The sequence below is a fragment of the Lagopus muta genome, chromosome 9 (genome assembly GCF_023343835.1).
Source record: "Lagopus muta isolate bLagMut1 chromosome 9, bLagMut1 primary, whole genome shotgun sequence".
Taxonomy (NCBI): Eukaryota; Metazoa; Chordata; class Aves; order Galliformes; family Phasianidae; genus Lagopus; species Lagopus muta.
The window spans coordinates 23,172,967-23,189,550 of record NC_064441.1 but is presented as its reverse complement, the minus strand read 5'-3'; the positions used below and the strand labels follow the sequence as shown (position 1 = coordinate 23,189,550).

The 16,584-nt window shown below is 41.8% G+C and overlaps 1 protein-coding gene across 4 annotated transcripts in view; it reads left to right on the top strand.

Moving 5' to 3' along the window:
• Positions 1 to 4,009: 4,009 nt before the first annotated feature.
• Positions 4,010 to 16,584, top strand: part of LOC125697650 (glypican-5-like) — a 362,732-nt gene continuing 350,157 nt past the window's right edge. For all 4 annotated transcript variants that reach the window (XM_048955124.1, XM_048955123.1, XM_048955125.1 and 1 more), the window contains exon 1: positions 4,010 to 4,254. In XM_048955124.1, coding sequence (XP_048811081.1) covers positions 4,095 to 4,254 — 160 coding nt within the window. In that variant the 5' untranslated portion in view covers positions 4,010 to 4,094. The remainder of the gene's footprint in view (positions 4,255 to 16,584) is intronic.

The window sequence follows — 16,584 nt, the reverse complement described above, 5'->3', positions numbered from 1 at the left end:
TTCTATGATCAGGTGATCAGCTTAGAGGATAAGGGAAATGCTGTTGACACAGTCTACCTAGACTTCAGCAAAGCCTTTTCAGTGTGTCCCAGGGTATTCTGCTGGAGAAGCATTGTGCTAGGTGTCAGATCTCTATTTGAGTAAGAGAAATCTTATGTGCCTTTTCATCCTTTACATCGGCAGAGAAATTTTAAGACACCTATTTCTCTGGGCAGGCTTTTTACAATTAAGAAAAAATAACTAAAAAACCCAGGTTTCCTGGGTATTAGAATAGTGATCTCAGATGGCATCATAGAAAATACACAGCACTCTCTGTGGCCTTGGTGTGATTTGAAACCATCATCTAGAGCATATGCAGTGCAATCTCCTTAAAAGCACAGTAGCTCTGATCCTGCCAGACACAATTCAACAGCCAAAATGATTTTCGATCTGAACCAAAATAGTCATCCTTACATTCTTAAAAGGAAGCAATAGAAGATGATGAAAATGTGGAAGCCTCTTCAGCACTGCCTGTGTTGGTGCCAAGCCTTATTCAGTTTGGAGTGAAACAATCAGCTTTATTCTAACTATTAGCTGTCCTGGCCTGCTGATCTTTGCGAAGGTTCTACTTCTTTCACAGATTGCATTTTAGCTTGTTTCAATACTTTTTTTTTTTTTTTTTTTAATTTAATAAATGTTATGCTATAGTTAACAGCTGCGCATTTCAGGCAAGTACAGCAGGCATTTTTGAACTACATCTTTGAATTGGTCTGTCTGGTAAAGAAAATACCCATGAAATAATGAGGCAGTGCAGGAGTACTGCATTCTGACCATCAAAGGGGTCTGCACATACTTTTCCATGTGGTGTACATACTGCACAGGAAACAATTTATGATATGGCAGCATACTTGCGTTGTTCTCAGTTCTTACAGTGAGTGAGAAGAAGAATGGATTCTCTAAATAAAAAGCAGAATGGTAAATTTGTGCTGATAATTTTTCTACTTTGTTCATAACCTCATAGGATGGATGAGAAAATTTTCAAATTGACAAACTATTTTCTATCAGTGATTTTAGTCTTGGTATGATTGTGAATATTTCATGCATTTATATTTCTTTTGAGGCAGATTAAGGTGGGGTGTTTTTATTTTATTTATTTATTTATTTATTTATTTATTTATTTTTTAATGAAAATTGGTTTCTGGTTTGGGCTTGCTTCATTGAGTTAACCAGTTCCTTACTTAGGCTTCCAGGAAGTCAGATGAGTTCCTTGGGACTTCACTAAAACATGTGCCTTGGAAAACTGGGCTTCTAAAGATAAAATAAGGGTTTAAAGACTGGATTACAGGTTTTCTTGGAATGGCTAAGAAATTCATACAGTAAGGTTTCTTGTCTGGCAGCTGAACTGGCAAGAGAAGACTGTGCCCATCAAGTCTCACTGGTGGCAAGTCCAGCGTTGGAGATGAGCTTATTTTAAACTAGCTTAGTCCAGCTTCCATTTAAATCACTGGCAAAACTCCAGCTATTTTTAACAAGAGAAGAGCTGAGGCAACAGACATACAAAGCCTGATCCCAGACTTGATCCCAGCTTTTCTTATACATCCATGGCTCATGCTGAGTATTGCGGTCACTTTAGTAGGATTAAGAGCAAGCAGACTGCTTGGGCAGATTTATATTGCAATTCTTTGTAAGAAGTACTGATATTGTCCTTAATAAGTAATAAGTTGTCAAGGTAAACTGTCACAGTTCCAAGCCAATTGATGAAGTATAATAATGTCATGTACAATTGGATAAGTACCTCTTCTGTTGTTCCTAGTCATTTTACAAAAACGTATATCCTGTATTAAAAAAAAAAATGTGCAGGGATTTATATGTTTTTTCCAAAGGGGGAGTTGGGGGGGGGGAGGAGGGGAGGTTCAGGCTCCACCCTGAGAAATGCACCAGGCTATCTCTGATTTATGCCTTTCAATATAGTTACTACAAAACCACTAGGAACATACATGTTTCCTTAGGTACCGCAGTAGCTACTATTATATATATGGACAATCCAGTTCCCTGACACTAAATTTGCTGTTGTGTTTGTTATATGTATAATTCAGGCCTCACAGCAGTATTTTGAGGAGAGAAGGGGAACAGGAGGTAACATGTGAGACCCAATTGAGAAAATATACATAAGCAAAAAGACTTAAAGTAGCCCAAAAACAGATGGGTGAGGAGAAGAGCATCCACCATATAAAGATGAGGTGACAAAATAAGGACCCACCTAGGAAAAGGATTAGCCATTTGTGATATGAACTTGCCACTCTCTGAAAACAGTGGGAAAACTTCCACTGAATTAAACGCCTCAGTCCTCTGCACAGGACTGGTTAGATGCTATTCAGAGAAAAATGTATATATGCCAAATAGTGCTGTTTTCATCAGGTGAATTACTTGCCAAATCCATCATCCCGCTGTTTCTTTTCTGTCAGAACTCCTGCTGAAGTCAATGGGAGTGTTGTCTGCATAACATCTTTAGGACGGGGCACAAGGTTAAACAAAATGCATGTGTGGCCGCTCAGGGTCCATCCAGCCTGGCCTTGCGTATCTCCATGGATGGGGCACCCACGGCTCTCTGGGCAGCCTGTGGTTTACAAGTTCAAATGTTCTAAATCAAACTGGGTTTTGTTTTACAAAAAAAAAAAAAAAAAAAAAAAAAAAGGAATTAAAGAGATTAAAATAATTAATCTCTTGCTATGAACTTGATACGAACAAAGATAGAACCAGCAAAGTGCTTAAAAGATTTGCATTTCTAGCTATTAAAATACAACTCAGACAACTATTGACAACAGTGAGAAACAGCTTCTCAGTACTTCATACGGGAAAGTGTAATGGTTAAATTAGCTGAGGTGGACTGTCCTGTTGCTCTGGGAACACATTAGAAGCATCTTAAGGGTCACAAGGATCCTTCAAGAAATAAGATAACAATAACAGCTTATACCATGCTTGCATGCCTGAAAGATTCTCTTTGTGAGAAATGCCTTGGGATTTGTGTCTCTGGAAATGGTTGTTTCTGTGAGGTGGAAAATAGCTGCTGAGAACACTGCATGCTGAAGAGCACTAAGAGCGCTCAATGGTTAAGCATGCCAGGGCGGACAATGGGATGCAGAAGTGATCTGACAGCACCCCGGTTCTCGTGCCCAGGAGGCAGCAGAGGGCACTGAGGAGAGCCCGGCCCGAGGTGGGGGACTGCGGGTCTCTCGAGCTGCTGCCGGCGGCCGGCCATCTCCCGGGGTCTGTGCTCCTGCAGGTTGTGCTGCGCCGCGGGTACAGCAGCAATCTGAGTCCCAGCAGCAGCTCAGCAACCAGACTACGTCTTGAAAGGACTGCACTTTTTTTTTCCTTTCTTTCTTTCTCTTTGAAGTTATAGAACAGGAAAACGACTCAGAGCTTAGTTGCTAAGTTTTATACATGAAATGTATGGATAGGAGTGTGCCTCTAGGATACTTCTTGATTGCTGTTGATGGGTTTTCTGGACTGATTTCAGAGTTCAGTGCCACTTGGAATAGCCAGCGCGTTCCATGTGCCCCCAAAGTAGGATCTAACAGCTGTGCATTTTTTTAATACAAGCCAGCAGTTTGTGCGTGCAGTCAGTACGCGGGGACATATGTTTGCTGGGGCAAGGTTTACTCCGTGTCCCGCGGTACGGGGCCTGGAGCTGCTGCTCACCTCGTGAGGATTCTCTCGTGCCCTCCGAGTCATTCAGCCGGGATTCCGGGAGCGACACGGCACGTCCTTCCTCGCGCTGGGACCCGCTCACCTCCTCCCCCGGACTGCCGTCTGCATCCCATGAGGGAGTGTTTCCCGTAGGGACGGGCCGCTGTAGCCACGCGGCTCTGCCGGCACCCGCTGCCAGGCGCGGAGCTCGGAGGCCGCAGAGCGCTCTGCGAAAACTTCAGCGCCGGAGCTGCCGAGACCGGCCGCGCTCGCGGAGCAGCAGGGCGGGCGCCAGGGCGGGGCGGCGGCGCCGGGCGGGAGGCGGCCTGGGCCGGGGGACTCGCGGCCACCCCCCACCATCCCCCCCGCCCTCAGACGGCCCGTGCCCCGCAGCGCTGCGGCCCGGCCCGGCCGCTGGGTGCGAGATGGCCGCCGGTAGGAGCCGCGGGCTGCTGTGGCTGTGGCTGCTGGCGGCTGCGGCGGGGTTGACGGCGGGCAGGGCTCCCAGCTGCCACGAAGTTCGAACGGCGTTCCAGCTGCGGCAGATCGGGCCCCTCAAGCTGGTCCCCGACGTGCCCACGGCCGGTCAGTACCGCCCGCACCCTGGGGCCGCCGTTCGGGGGCTGCGGGCGGCGCGCATCTTCCCGGGGTCGCATTCGGGTCCCGCTTCGGAGCGCTGCCGCCTTTGGCCCGAGGGAGGCAGCCCGGCGCTGGCGGGGCTCGGTGCACCGCTCGGTACGCGTTTCTATACAATTCCCGGGGAGGCAGAGAGAGAGAGCGAGAGAGCAGCGAAACGTCTGGGTGTTTGCAGCCTGCAGGTATTTCTTGCTGACCGTCACTGGAAGCACCGGACTTTTTCTTTCCCTTCCCCATTGGCCCCCCTCCGCTTCTTTAGGGCTACTGCGATCCTTTTGCTGAGTTCTTCACGTAGAATCCTTACAGGAATTATCTCTTAGAAGGCAAATTTGTAGCTGAGTTATTAAGGAGTACTTGTTTTGCTGGCCAGGTGTAGAGGTCCTGGGGTCGTAATTTCTGAATTTGGGAGTTTTCTAGCTTGTAAATTCAGAAAGTCAGTGAGAAAGGCGGGAGTAACGCTTTGGAGGGGTGTAATCAGCAGAACTCGGTTTTGCTCTGTTGAGCAGCAAGTCCACAGCGCTTAGTGATTGTGAAAATTGATGAGTAGTGCGATGTTCTTTTTTTTATATATAGTAGAAAAGTTGTACATAGTAAAAGGTTTGTTTTGTAAGTTCTCTCTTGAATTCATTGTAAGGGAGTGATGTGCTTCACTGAGTCAGATGATGTAAATCTTATGAAAGACCATAGATCTATCCGGATAATGAAGTCATTTTCCCGCTTTCCTCATGTTTTAAGAAAAATATTTGCAAGACTGGAACACAAAAGAAAAGGCTGCCAGTCTCTTACAGAACAGTCTGTAACTGCCTCTGGCTAGCACACTGCCCGTGTGTGTGTGCCAGGATACCTGTCAGTATGACTTGTTAACTTTGTTTCTTTTCAGATCTTTTTAGAGCACTTCAAGCTTGCAGAGGCTGATGAAAAGAATTCTTCATTGAAATTAGTTTTGGGTGTGTTTTCTGCATTGGTTTCTGTTTTAGGGGTAGGTTTGATAGACTGTTGGTCTGAGCAAAGGCAGCTCCTGTGGCCATAAGCAATTGCGCAGTGCTGGTGATCTTCATCTTCTCTTTGCATAAAGCAGGGCAGATTGCGTGCAGCTGGAAAGTTGTCTATGACTAAGGAGACCTTGGTTTGTGGCAAGAGGATATGAGCAGGAATGGCATTCTGAGGCTTGAATCTTGCTACTGTTCTCTTGTGCTGATGGAGAAATCAGATTGCTTTTGGAGAGCTACATGTGAAAGCTGGTTAAAAAAAAAAAAAGAAAAAGAAAAAAAGAAAAGGAAAAGAGGTAAAACAAAGCTTCTCATCTACTATGTTGCACTCTTTCCTGAGCTCTTCCTGGAAGAAGTTCTAAAAGGTTTTATAGAATATATAAAAGACTGTAATCAAACTCTAGTATTGGGAATGAAGTGTGGGGAAAACCATGCTCTGCTCTGGAGGAAAGATGCCTCAGAGATGGCTTCATTGCATTCCTTGTGTCATACTGAATTTTCTTGTCGAATAACAAGCTCTCAGAATATAAATGGCAGGAGAGATAGTGAGGGAGAGCAATATCCTTGTAAATTTTAGCTTTCACAAAGAGGAAGACGATTTTTGGAGCAGAACAGAGCTAAGGAAATGCAGTGTGTGTTGATCTTCCCTGTTTGTAAGGTGTATTTAGCTCCAGCAAAGCTCCAGTGTGTTATTGATGCCCCTTGCCAGGCAGCAATGCCTCCTGCCTTATGCCCTCTTAATTAATTCAGTACTAAAGCATTTTCCAGTATTTCCATCTGGCAGCTGTTATCAGCGAATATACCTTATTCTGTCCCACCAGGCACACAGTAGTGTACTGAGGGCCATTCTAAAAACTCATGACCAGCACACACATTGGGGTGCTCCTCTGTTCTCATCCATCTGCATGTTGGGTTTCTCAAAAAAAAAAAAAAAACCAAAACCAGAATTTCTGCAGTCATGCTATCTGTTTACCAGATATTTTCAGTTACGATAGTGTTGAAAGCCCTCGGTTAATTTTAAGCCAGTATTTATTGGCTAACTAGTACAGTGGATCTGGCAGAAGTTAGTCTTACAGATTATTAAATTCTTGTAATCTTCAGGAAAATCAGCAGCTTGGTTGAGGAGGGAGGTTTTCCAAGCTGGACAAGGAGTCAGCAGGCTGAGGCTGGCTGGTGCATAGTTTCTATCTCCTACAGGTGGTGCTTGTTTCACACTTAGTAAAAGTAACTCTAGATACTGAAGAGTTTATAGCCTGCACTCTCTGGCGTTAGTGCAGATGCAGAGCTGAAGTCACCTACCAGTGGATCCTGGGTGCCAGCTTCGTGGGGCCTGCCCTCGTTGCACAAGGTCTTGAAGTAATGAGGTCTGAACAGCAGGCCTTGAACCGAAGCTGACCTCCATATGAATCTCACAACCCAGAATCAGTATCCAGTCATTAGCAAAATATATATGATCATTAAAAAAAAAGTGCATAATGGATGAAACATCTCGTAAGCAAGAGTTGTAGCTTGGATAAAGCACTATGAGAATGTATTAACCTTTCCTTGTTTTGAAGCATGGTGTCAAGACCTATGAATACACAAACTTCTTCAGTTCCTCCTTGAGTCCTGGCTTGAGGTAGAATCCAATGGCAGAATGAAAGCAGATGTTTCTGCCTCATTGTCACATAAACTTGTTTATTCAACAGTATAAAAGCTGGATGCACTTGTAGAGGAGACCTTACCTGGGAGTGGATGCACTGCACAGGACCTCCCCGTTGCATGATGATAAAGCAGTGGGGCAACTGGTATATCTTGTAACTGTATCTTAATCACTATTGCTATCCTCAAGTAGTGATGGTTACGTGCATTGCCTTGTTCTGTGTTATAATTGCTGTATCGCTTCACTTATTATCTCACTGTTTTAAGCTTAAGTAAAGATAAATGCACTTCTTGAGCTTGGGGCCTGTGAACTCTGTGCTGGCCCTGACTAGAAAACAGCTCTGTAGGCAGATTGCTGATCTCCTCCACAAAATGTATTTGCATGGGGAACAAGGAGGATTCCTGTGGAAAAATCCTGTGGAAAATTTGTTCTGTTCTTAAAGTGTGATGTGAACATGGCAGTGGCCTCCCTGAAAGCTGTCACCTCCTGAGGAGAGCTCTTAATGATGCTCAAGAGGCTCCTCTTAAATTCTCTTCCGTAGTTTCACTAAAAGATGTGAGATTTTTCTGTTCTAATGAAATCTATTCTGTTAACAAGTGCAGGACTATGAAAGAATAGTGCTTTGACATGAAGTGGAGGGGAAGTCTTAACAACAGGTATCAGCAGATCTCCTTGGTCTGTCGGAAGAACTTTGTTTTTTGCTAGTGGAGCCTGTAATGTATTTCTTGTGATGCTTTTCTTGAACAAACACTGAGTGTTTCAAGGGTAATTTGCTGCAAGTAGCAAACAGATTGATCTGGTAGAGGTACTGCTGCTCTGGTTGGGATTCAGAGGAAGGGTTTTTTGTGTCTTCCCCAAGACTGGAAGTTGAGGTAATAAGCTCCTGGTTTTGTACTTTGATTGTTATAGGCTGAGCAAGCTGGGATGTTTTTGTGGGAGTTCCTAGGTGAACATTTTGATGAGTGAGAATTACATGTTGACTCTAAGGATGAAGAGCTGCATTAATCCTGCCAAGGAACTAAGCCTGTGGTTCCAGAGAGTCTAGATAACTCAAAGCTGATGCTTACCGCAATGCATGGTATTCCTTCCAGACATGGGGCTGTAGTGAGAAATACCCTGTGAACCCTGGGTTGTATTACAGTGTAGCTGCACGTAGGCACTGGCTGTGGTTACGGTTTTGTTTATTTATGGGTTTTTCCCTGGCACTGAACACAGGGGTGGCTGACTGTAGGAAACTGGATGAACCCAACCGGGTTCTTGGACTTGTCTGCAATCAGGCAGTGAATTGTAGCTGAGTCAACACAGAAGTAGCCCTTGTTTCTTCTGCTGATCACGTAACCACAAGAAAATCCTCCCCCTTCATGCAGGCTCTATTCTGTCTCTTTTGCTTCTTGGCTAGTATATGAAGAAAACTGTATTGAAATATGTAAGTTGTAGAGAGAAAATTGGGATGACATCTGGTAAGCAAGAAGGATGTCTGTCACTCATAACAGAGTTCCAGGACATCTTTACTCCAGAATGATAATCTTGTTGAGGACTGCTGAAAGGACAGTTTGCTTCTCATGCTGCTCTTCTGCTTAACAAAGAGTGTTGGCTCTGGGACTCAATTCTGAAGGGCAGATTTTGTCCTGCAAAGTGCTTCTTTGTTTTCTACTGCCATCCAGCACCTTTAAATCAGCAGCACCTTTACATCAGCAGTTCCTTACAATGTGTATATATATGAATACATATACGCACTGAATGTCCCATTGCAGAGCTGGACATGCATTACCAATTTATACATGAAATCTGTTTTACTTTGTGTCTTTACAAAAGTGTCCTAGATTCCTACCAGAAGCTCATTGGTTGTGATGCATGAGAGAGACTGTCTCTCAGTCTTTGGCAAAGCTTCTGTCGTGAGCATGAGCTAGATCCATTTTTGAATGTATCCAAAAATATCTATTAATCTAAACATTTTAAAATGGAAGAGGTTGTATCACACTTTATTTTTCCTGTCTTTTTTTTTTTTTCCTCTTATCACTCAGCTCTTTATAATCTCAATGAGAACACTGTAATTCCTCTGGTAATGGTGCAGTGTTGAAACACATTTTGTTCACATCAATATTCTGTCAAAGTCACTCATAAGCCTTGTGCTTACCAGATATGAAAGGCATTTTCTTATTGGCTCTGGAAAGTTTTTGCCACATCAGAAAGAGCAACTAAAAGTCTTTGGTGGGAATAGCAATTTATGCTCAGGTTCCTTTCACCTATGTGTCTGTGCACATACTGCATTCAGTAGCATGGATGAAGAGTATGCCTGGGAGAAAGAATTGTTGGATACACATTAATGCTGAAAAAGAGTAGAATGGTTGAGATTTTTTAGAACAAGAAAAGAAATAATCTTGTTTACATGAGGTTTAATTGTCTTTTAGAAAATACAACTATCATGTTGTAGCTGCTAGTTGTAACCACCTTGTGAAATGTCCTTGACATTACTTGTGCCTTGTCACAGTGGGAGATTTCCTTACATGGTACACCTCTACCGGCTTTGTCACTCTCTGAATAGCTTAAGATGAGGCCAGCTGTGCCTCAGTTTCCCCATGCTGTTAGCTGTGTCATGATAATGTTATTCTTAGGGGGCTGAAAGGCTGCCAGCAAAGGGAGCAGCAGGACTGCAGCTGGACAAAGTGTCAGTGAGGTGCTTTCATTTCTTCAGGCTGATTTCCCCATAATTCTTTATGATAGGAAAAATGCTGTAGTTTTTCTTGATTTCTGATTTCAATCTTCTTGATTGGAAGTTGAACGTGAAAATCATCCATCTTTCCCTCTTTTCTTCCACATCAAGTCCCAGGGAGGAAGCAGTCTTTCCTGAGCCTCTGAGCAGTCACAGGCTGTAAACAGTGCTTATGGTGACAGCTATTGTGAGCAGAAAAAAAGTTATGCTTTTGCAGCCTGCAGCTCCTTTGGAGTAAGGATGCCTCAGGATTTTATGGCCCTTTTCAGGCTCAGGTCGTCACCAGGAGTGTTAAACTGAGGCTGGTGATGAATATAGCAAGAGTCATGCCAGTGCTAATATCTTTCCTTCTCTGTTTCTTTTTTCCAGTTGCCCACTCTGTAATGCCCTCATGGGAGCAATCTGTATGCAAAAAAATCTGTTTAAACTTACTTAGTGCCTCATAGAGTGAATCACTGTTCCACTGCCAGGTGGAAACCTCTAGTGCTTGATGGAAATATCTAGAACTCATGTCTGTGATCCTCAGAAAGTGTCCTCTGTGATTTGCATGACCATTTGGTCTAAGTGAGCACGGAAGACTGGCTTAGTTATTTGGATCAACCTTTGCTGTAAACATCTTGAGAAAGAATCCAAAAGTCAGCAGAGAATTGACTTTTCACCCTTGTCATCAAAGAGAGTCAAGGGAAGGAGCCAGGCATTCCTATGATTCAAGTGGTCTGTTCTTTTTCTATGCATCTCTGTGCAAAAGGTTGTAGTCATTTAATTTTTTTATGGTCACGTCTGATCTGGTTATTCTGAACTGCAATGCAAAATTGAGTAGAAACTTAGGAACAAATGACCTGTCCTTAAAATATTAGTGACTCCCAAGAGCTGCCTCTGTAGCACCTTATCTGCCCCTGAAGTTGTGCTATCTTTAAGTCTAATCAGAAGGTAACTGAAAAATATCCTCCCCACACCTCAGTTCTACTGAACCGAGGGGCGGTACTAATGAGAAGGCATTAATGTGGTAAGTGGAAGCCAAGTTGGCATGATAAGAATCGCTATGTACATCAATAGAATAAATACATCAAAATGAGTAAAAGCTTTTATAGAGATTGATCATGAAAATGAGCATGAACCTGAGCATCTGTGTCAAGCAAGACTGTGTGTGAAATGCATCCTGGAATAAAAAGGATTTCTCTCTAAAAATGATTTTGCTTTTAGGCTATATAAAATGAGCTATAGTTCCAAGCATTATAGAGTCTTTGTAATTGAATCTTTCTCCCATGAAAGCATAAAATAACATGATGAAGAGGCTCATGTTTAATAATACCTCAGATAGATACTCATCAATTATAGTTTAGAGCACTGCATCTGCTTGTAGGGGAAAACACAAATTTTGATGGATCAGAATAAATTTCCAAACAGCAGCTAAGCCTGTGACACAGAATTTATACCTGCTGTCAACCTCTGTCAATGTAATCAGGTATCACTGCTTAATATGGTAGGAGCATGTTGATACCTATGAGGAGATATTTACAAATTCTTGATCCATTCACATTAAGATAATCTCTAAGCAATGTGAGTGGATGAAATGAAGTTCCTAGCCAAAGATTTAATTAATTATCATCTTAAAGATGCATGTCTCTGCTCTGTTTGTTAGAAAGGTAACGTGTCCAGAATGCTTTGTTATGGGTCTCTTTTGTCCATTTCAAGAGCTAAATGTTTTTTGTAGCAATATTAATACCCAGAATTAGATGCCTGCTTGAACTGCTTTAACAATTCTGGACCTTACAGCCGCATTATGGAAGAGCAATAAGGAAAGGATTTCTATCAATAGTTTAGGGTAAAATTAATCTCATGTTGTTGGGAAGATTTTTGCCAAGTCCACGTGGAGTCATGTAGTGTAGTGGTATCTGATGGCAAGGAAAGCTGCATGGCTTAGAAATGTGGTATAATTTAATTCACTGCTCTGTGGTTCAGCAGATATTTAGCTGCTTCTGTGTGGTTTATTTCTGAAGTGAAAGGTTTCTGCACTTCTGTAATAGAGTAGCACTCCAAGACTCACTATGGATTGAAGGTAACCTCTTTTATACAAGGTGCTGCACAGACATGCTAAAGCCTTTGGCCCTAGCAATCTGAAAGATGAATTTTGGAGTACGTGTGTATCCTGGACCACCTTGGGGCTGTAAGTCTGTCCAGCACCAAGTGCCTTCGCAGTATTTAGCGAACAACTTATAGAGGAGTAGTGACAACTTTCTCTTATGGATTAGCACTATGCATATGCTATTATGAGTATAAATTCATCTATTTTGCTATTCCTAGTCCAACAGTTTTGAAGGATGGTTGTTAATTACATTCTTAGTGTACTCACACATGCAATGTTAACAAATACGTTTTTTACTTGTGATTTTTCAAGATACTAGTTCAAAGGAATATAGAAAGCACTTGATGGAGAAACTTTAAATCTACGGATGATACTGTTTAATGCATCATGTAATGACTCAGAATTCTCAGGATCAAAATCCTCATTAAGCCAGATAACATCCTCAGGTTTTGTCTTGCATTTTGATAGCTAAAATGTGAGAATAAAACCCAAATGCAGCCAGGCAATTGTGTAAGAACTTCAGAGCTGTAGAAGACAGCTATTTTCCCCCTAGAAGTTCTCTTTAATCAGCCTTTCTCCTTTTGATCTGTATCACTTAGTTATTCTGTGCCATATTCTTCCCTGCAGTGTTCTTACTGGGTTTCCATTAACACCAAAGGTCAGTGTACGTAAGCATTTGAAGTGTGTGTGTATATATATATGTGTGTATATATATATATATCCACATATATAGTATGTAAGCATATAAAGCATATATATGTATACATATATATGGATTTTTAGTTTTCTAATTACTTTGCTTGATTCCCGAGGTCACGGTCTTTCTCCAGAGCTCTCCATCGCACAGAATGTGTAGAGACACTGTGGAGGACCATTATTCTTTGAGAGTTTCACCCCAGCAAAGAGATTCTATGGTGCAGACCACTGTCAAGTCCTTTAAAAACAAATGAGAGAAATTTCAGAGAGCCACTTTCTGAATCATATCAGATAGGTTGTGGTAGCTTTGGTGGCTAGTTAGGTTGGATTATTTCTGCAGATCCCGAGATGTTAATGGTTAAATGCATTCATTGTTCCAACAAGGGTCCTATTCAGAGGGGACTGTTCTCTGCTTGTTATGCATGCATAATTCCCATTAATGCTACTGGGGGTTAAGTGTGCGTAGTGCGGGGGAGGATGAAGCTTCTGTTTACACAGTCATGTTTGCACTCAGAGGAGAGATTTTGTAACATGTGAAGAATTGTTTGTTTCCATAGATGCCTTTACTTTAAGAAGCTTTAAATCTCTTATTTGAGGAGTGGATGAGAATGGGAGAAGGTGATGTTTTTATAACTTAGCTACCACCTCACACTCCATACTTTGTCAGTAGTTAGGAATATTACTGCAGTGCAATTACTAGACAAACCTTTTGAAAGTAGCTCAGTGCCTGGAAATGTAGGGGTCTTATTTAGGTATAAAAATAACAACTCAGAATTTTTAGCTTCAGGCACAAAGCTTTTCCAACTTTTTGACTCATGCTAATCAGGGTGACAAGATTTTGTGATTTATATACAACACAGTATATTCCATAGAAAACGTTCAGATTAAGATTCCTCAGTCTTAGGTGCACATCAAAGTCATGTAAAAGCCATAAAGAAACTAAGTGGTGCCTAAGAAAGCCTTTCAAGTTCCAGAAAGTGCTTGAACTACCAAGGGTTTTGAATTGCTCTAGTCTCTGACATGGGTGATGTGCTGGGCTAGCAGTTTTTTGTTTTGTCACAAATCATTCATGCACGTAGTGCAAAGGGATCCTGGCAAAGTCATTTTACTTTTGAAAAGGCCTCCCGTTCACATTTACATGTTTTCTTCCACTTTGTTAAGGTCTAAGCAGAGGGGCATTTGCATGGTCTTCCCTTTATTCTCAGTAAATATAGAGGAAAAATAAGCAAGATTCCTGCTGTGAAATTAAAGCTCTACTCCTAACAGATCTTAAGGGCCAAATTCTCACAAAAGATACAGCAACTTAGTGCCAAAGGAGCTGGAGTCCAGGAAAGCTTGCCCTGGGTGTTTGTGCTAGAAACTGTGAATAAGGCAAACGGAATCTGGTGTAAACGGAGTGTAATTAGAAAAATAAACTGCAGAGAACTTCTTAAAGAGTAGGGTAATAGAAAACAGTGCTGGGATGGTCCTGACCTGGTCATCTGGCCCACTCCTGCTTGTTGGAGCCAGGATTAGTTGAATTTAAAGCAGTAATAGATGATCACAACTTTTTTAGGCTGTTTATTCCAGTTCTTAAGGCCAGGCTGGATGTGGCTCTGAGCAGCCTGGTCTGATGGTTGGCATCCCTGCACGTAGCAGAGGGGTTGAAATTAGATGATCTTTGTGGTCCTTTTCAACCCAGTCCATTCTATGATCTTACTGCTTTATTTCTTTTCCTAATGTGAAACCTGACTCTCCTTTCCTGAAATACAGGGCTTTTCCTTCTTATCCTGTTCTTATCACCTTCCTCCTTGTTTCAGTATTCACATGCGGAAAAAACTACTTGGGCTTGTGCTGCTCCGTAACAGTGTTCTATGCATTTGTACTGGTGATAGAGAGACAGAATAAAGCTTTTTTTTTGTTTGTCCTTCCAGTCTAGTTTTGGGATATGCATAGTAGTTAATGTGTGTAGTCAAATGAGCTTTGTAACAGCATGCACACTTCTTATTGGACAAAAACATCAGTCTAAAAGATAGCTACTTAAGACCAGTGTGGTCTTTAGAGGCAGGCATTCTTTTATTTTGGTGCTGGATGCATGGGAAATGGATGCATGTGAAAGTCATTCCACCTAACCGTGTGTACCTGGCACAAAAGATCTTCAGCTTATGTACATTATTTGTATTACATCTCTGACTGTTTTCCTGGATGGTACAAACTTATTCGATACTTCCCCTAAAATCATTAACATAGCATTCTGGCTCCTTGGTGGTGGTCCTGAGCCCCTTAGTAATCATCTGTCTCTCCTTCTCTGTCTCTGTGTGTGTCCTTTAGTTGAACTCTCTGGTCTTTATACTTTATTAGGGATGGAAAAATCCTTTTGTGGCTGCTTTGCTGACTGCAGGACCAAGGACTTCTTGTAACTGGTTCTTATCTTCAGAGTGGCCTTGGAGGGTGGTCTTGCTATGTAGGCAGGAACCTATTGCAAGCAATCTATTTCCTGTTATCTAAAATAGTCACAGTGGTCCACAACAATTTGCCCCTTTGAGACTTATAAAGTTACATACTTTGGTAGTCTCACTTATGTAATTGTTACAAAAATCTAAAATTAAAGTTCAGAAGGTCATGGTTCTAGGTTACTGTTCCTTTAAAACGATACCTGTCTTAATGATACATTACAAAATCGCATAGACGCAAACAAGCAATAAAACAACCAAATCCACTGTGCTCAATAAATTCTTAAGCTACATTGACAAACTTCAACTTAATTTCATACACATTCTTTTCTACTGTTCTCTTACATCCCATTATTCTCACATCCGATTAGAAGGACAAGAAATATCAGTCCTTCTAATAATGAAGCAAGACATCCTCTTAGTGACCATCTTCCTATCCCTTGGAGGACTTTATTTAGACAGTTTTGTAATCTGCCTAATGATTTGGCTGTCTTCTGCAACTTCTCTCATTTTATTCAGTTGTTCTTCCAAATCTTGTATAATATTAGGAATAGAAACACAGTAGTGCTCTTTGTCCAACTTTAAAAATCCACACACCTCTTGTTCTAACTACAAACTTTGAAGTCTCTATCCAAATTCTGCAGCTGAGGATGATGACCTTCAATCTCCCTCTTAACCCTGCTCATAGCTTATTATAGGTCCCCCATTAATAATGATGTTGTTTCCTCGTTGAGCAAAGGATCTAGAATTCCAAGGTTTCTTGTTGGTGACTGAACACTCATGTAGATGTGTAGTCCAGAATCTAACTGAGGTTACTCAAAGTGAACATTCTGGTGAAAGGACCTCTTTGCTACGTGCCTTTGAGGTGTTTGTTTTACACTGCTCTGTTAATGTTAGGACATCTGTGATGATAATTATGTGACTACCATTTCCTAATTTTTGTTCACAATTCCAATTCATCCTATTATATTTTGATCCAATACCCAATTCAATACACCACTCCTTCCTAACTGTATGTTGCTAATGTTCCTTTTCAATTATATACTATTGTTTTCTAGGCCTTATTTTTGCATTGCTGACACTGTCCAATTCCTTCTGAAACCAGCCATTTAATCATATTAATTAGATGGCTCCCCACATTCTCAGTTAGATATAACAGCTAGTCTGGTTTCCCATGTATGCTGTTTCATCTAACCGATGCAATTTTGCTATTCCTTTCCAGGAGTTGCATCTCTGGACATACCTTGTCCCTCCCATGGTACAAATCTACCTGCCAGTAATCTGACAGTTTTCTCTCTTGGTTGTTCTGAGTGGAGGTCACTTAGGTCATTAGGATTGTTTTTCAAACAGAGTTCAGATCTTCTAACAACAGTCTTTATGATTCCTGCCGCTTGTATGCTTAAAATATGGTGTCTGATACTTTTGAACATTGCTTCTATTCCCCAGTGTGTTGATGGATTATTATCCATATTCTGCTGATTTTTTGATCTGTTCATCTGGCAGTGAGGCAGTCATTTCAGCTTTTGTGCTAATGTATTGAAAGGCAAAGCTTTGGCCTCTTTCATTTCATCCTGGGTCCCTAAAGCATAACCTTCTTCACAAAGCTGTTGCCATCAAGAAATGGCTCCTAGTCCATCTCCTATACAGAAGTATCACACAGGTCAGCTCATATGGAATACAGTTGTTCAATAGTTTGGAGACAGCCATGCTCCAGGTCTCCT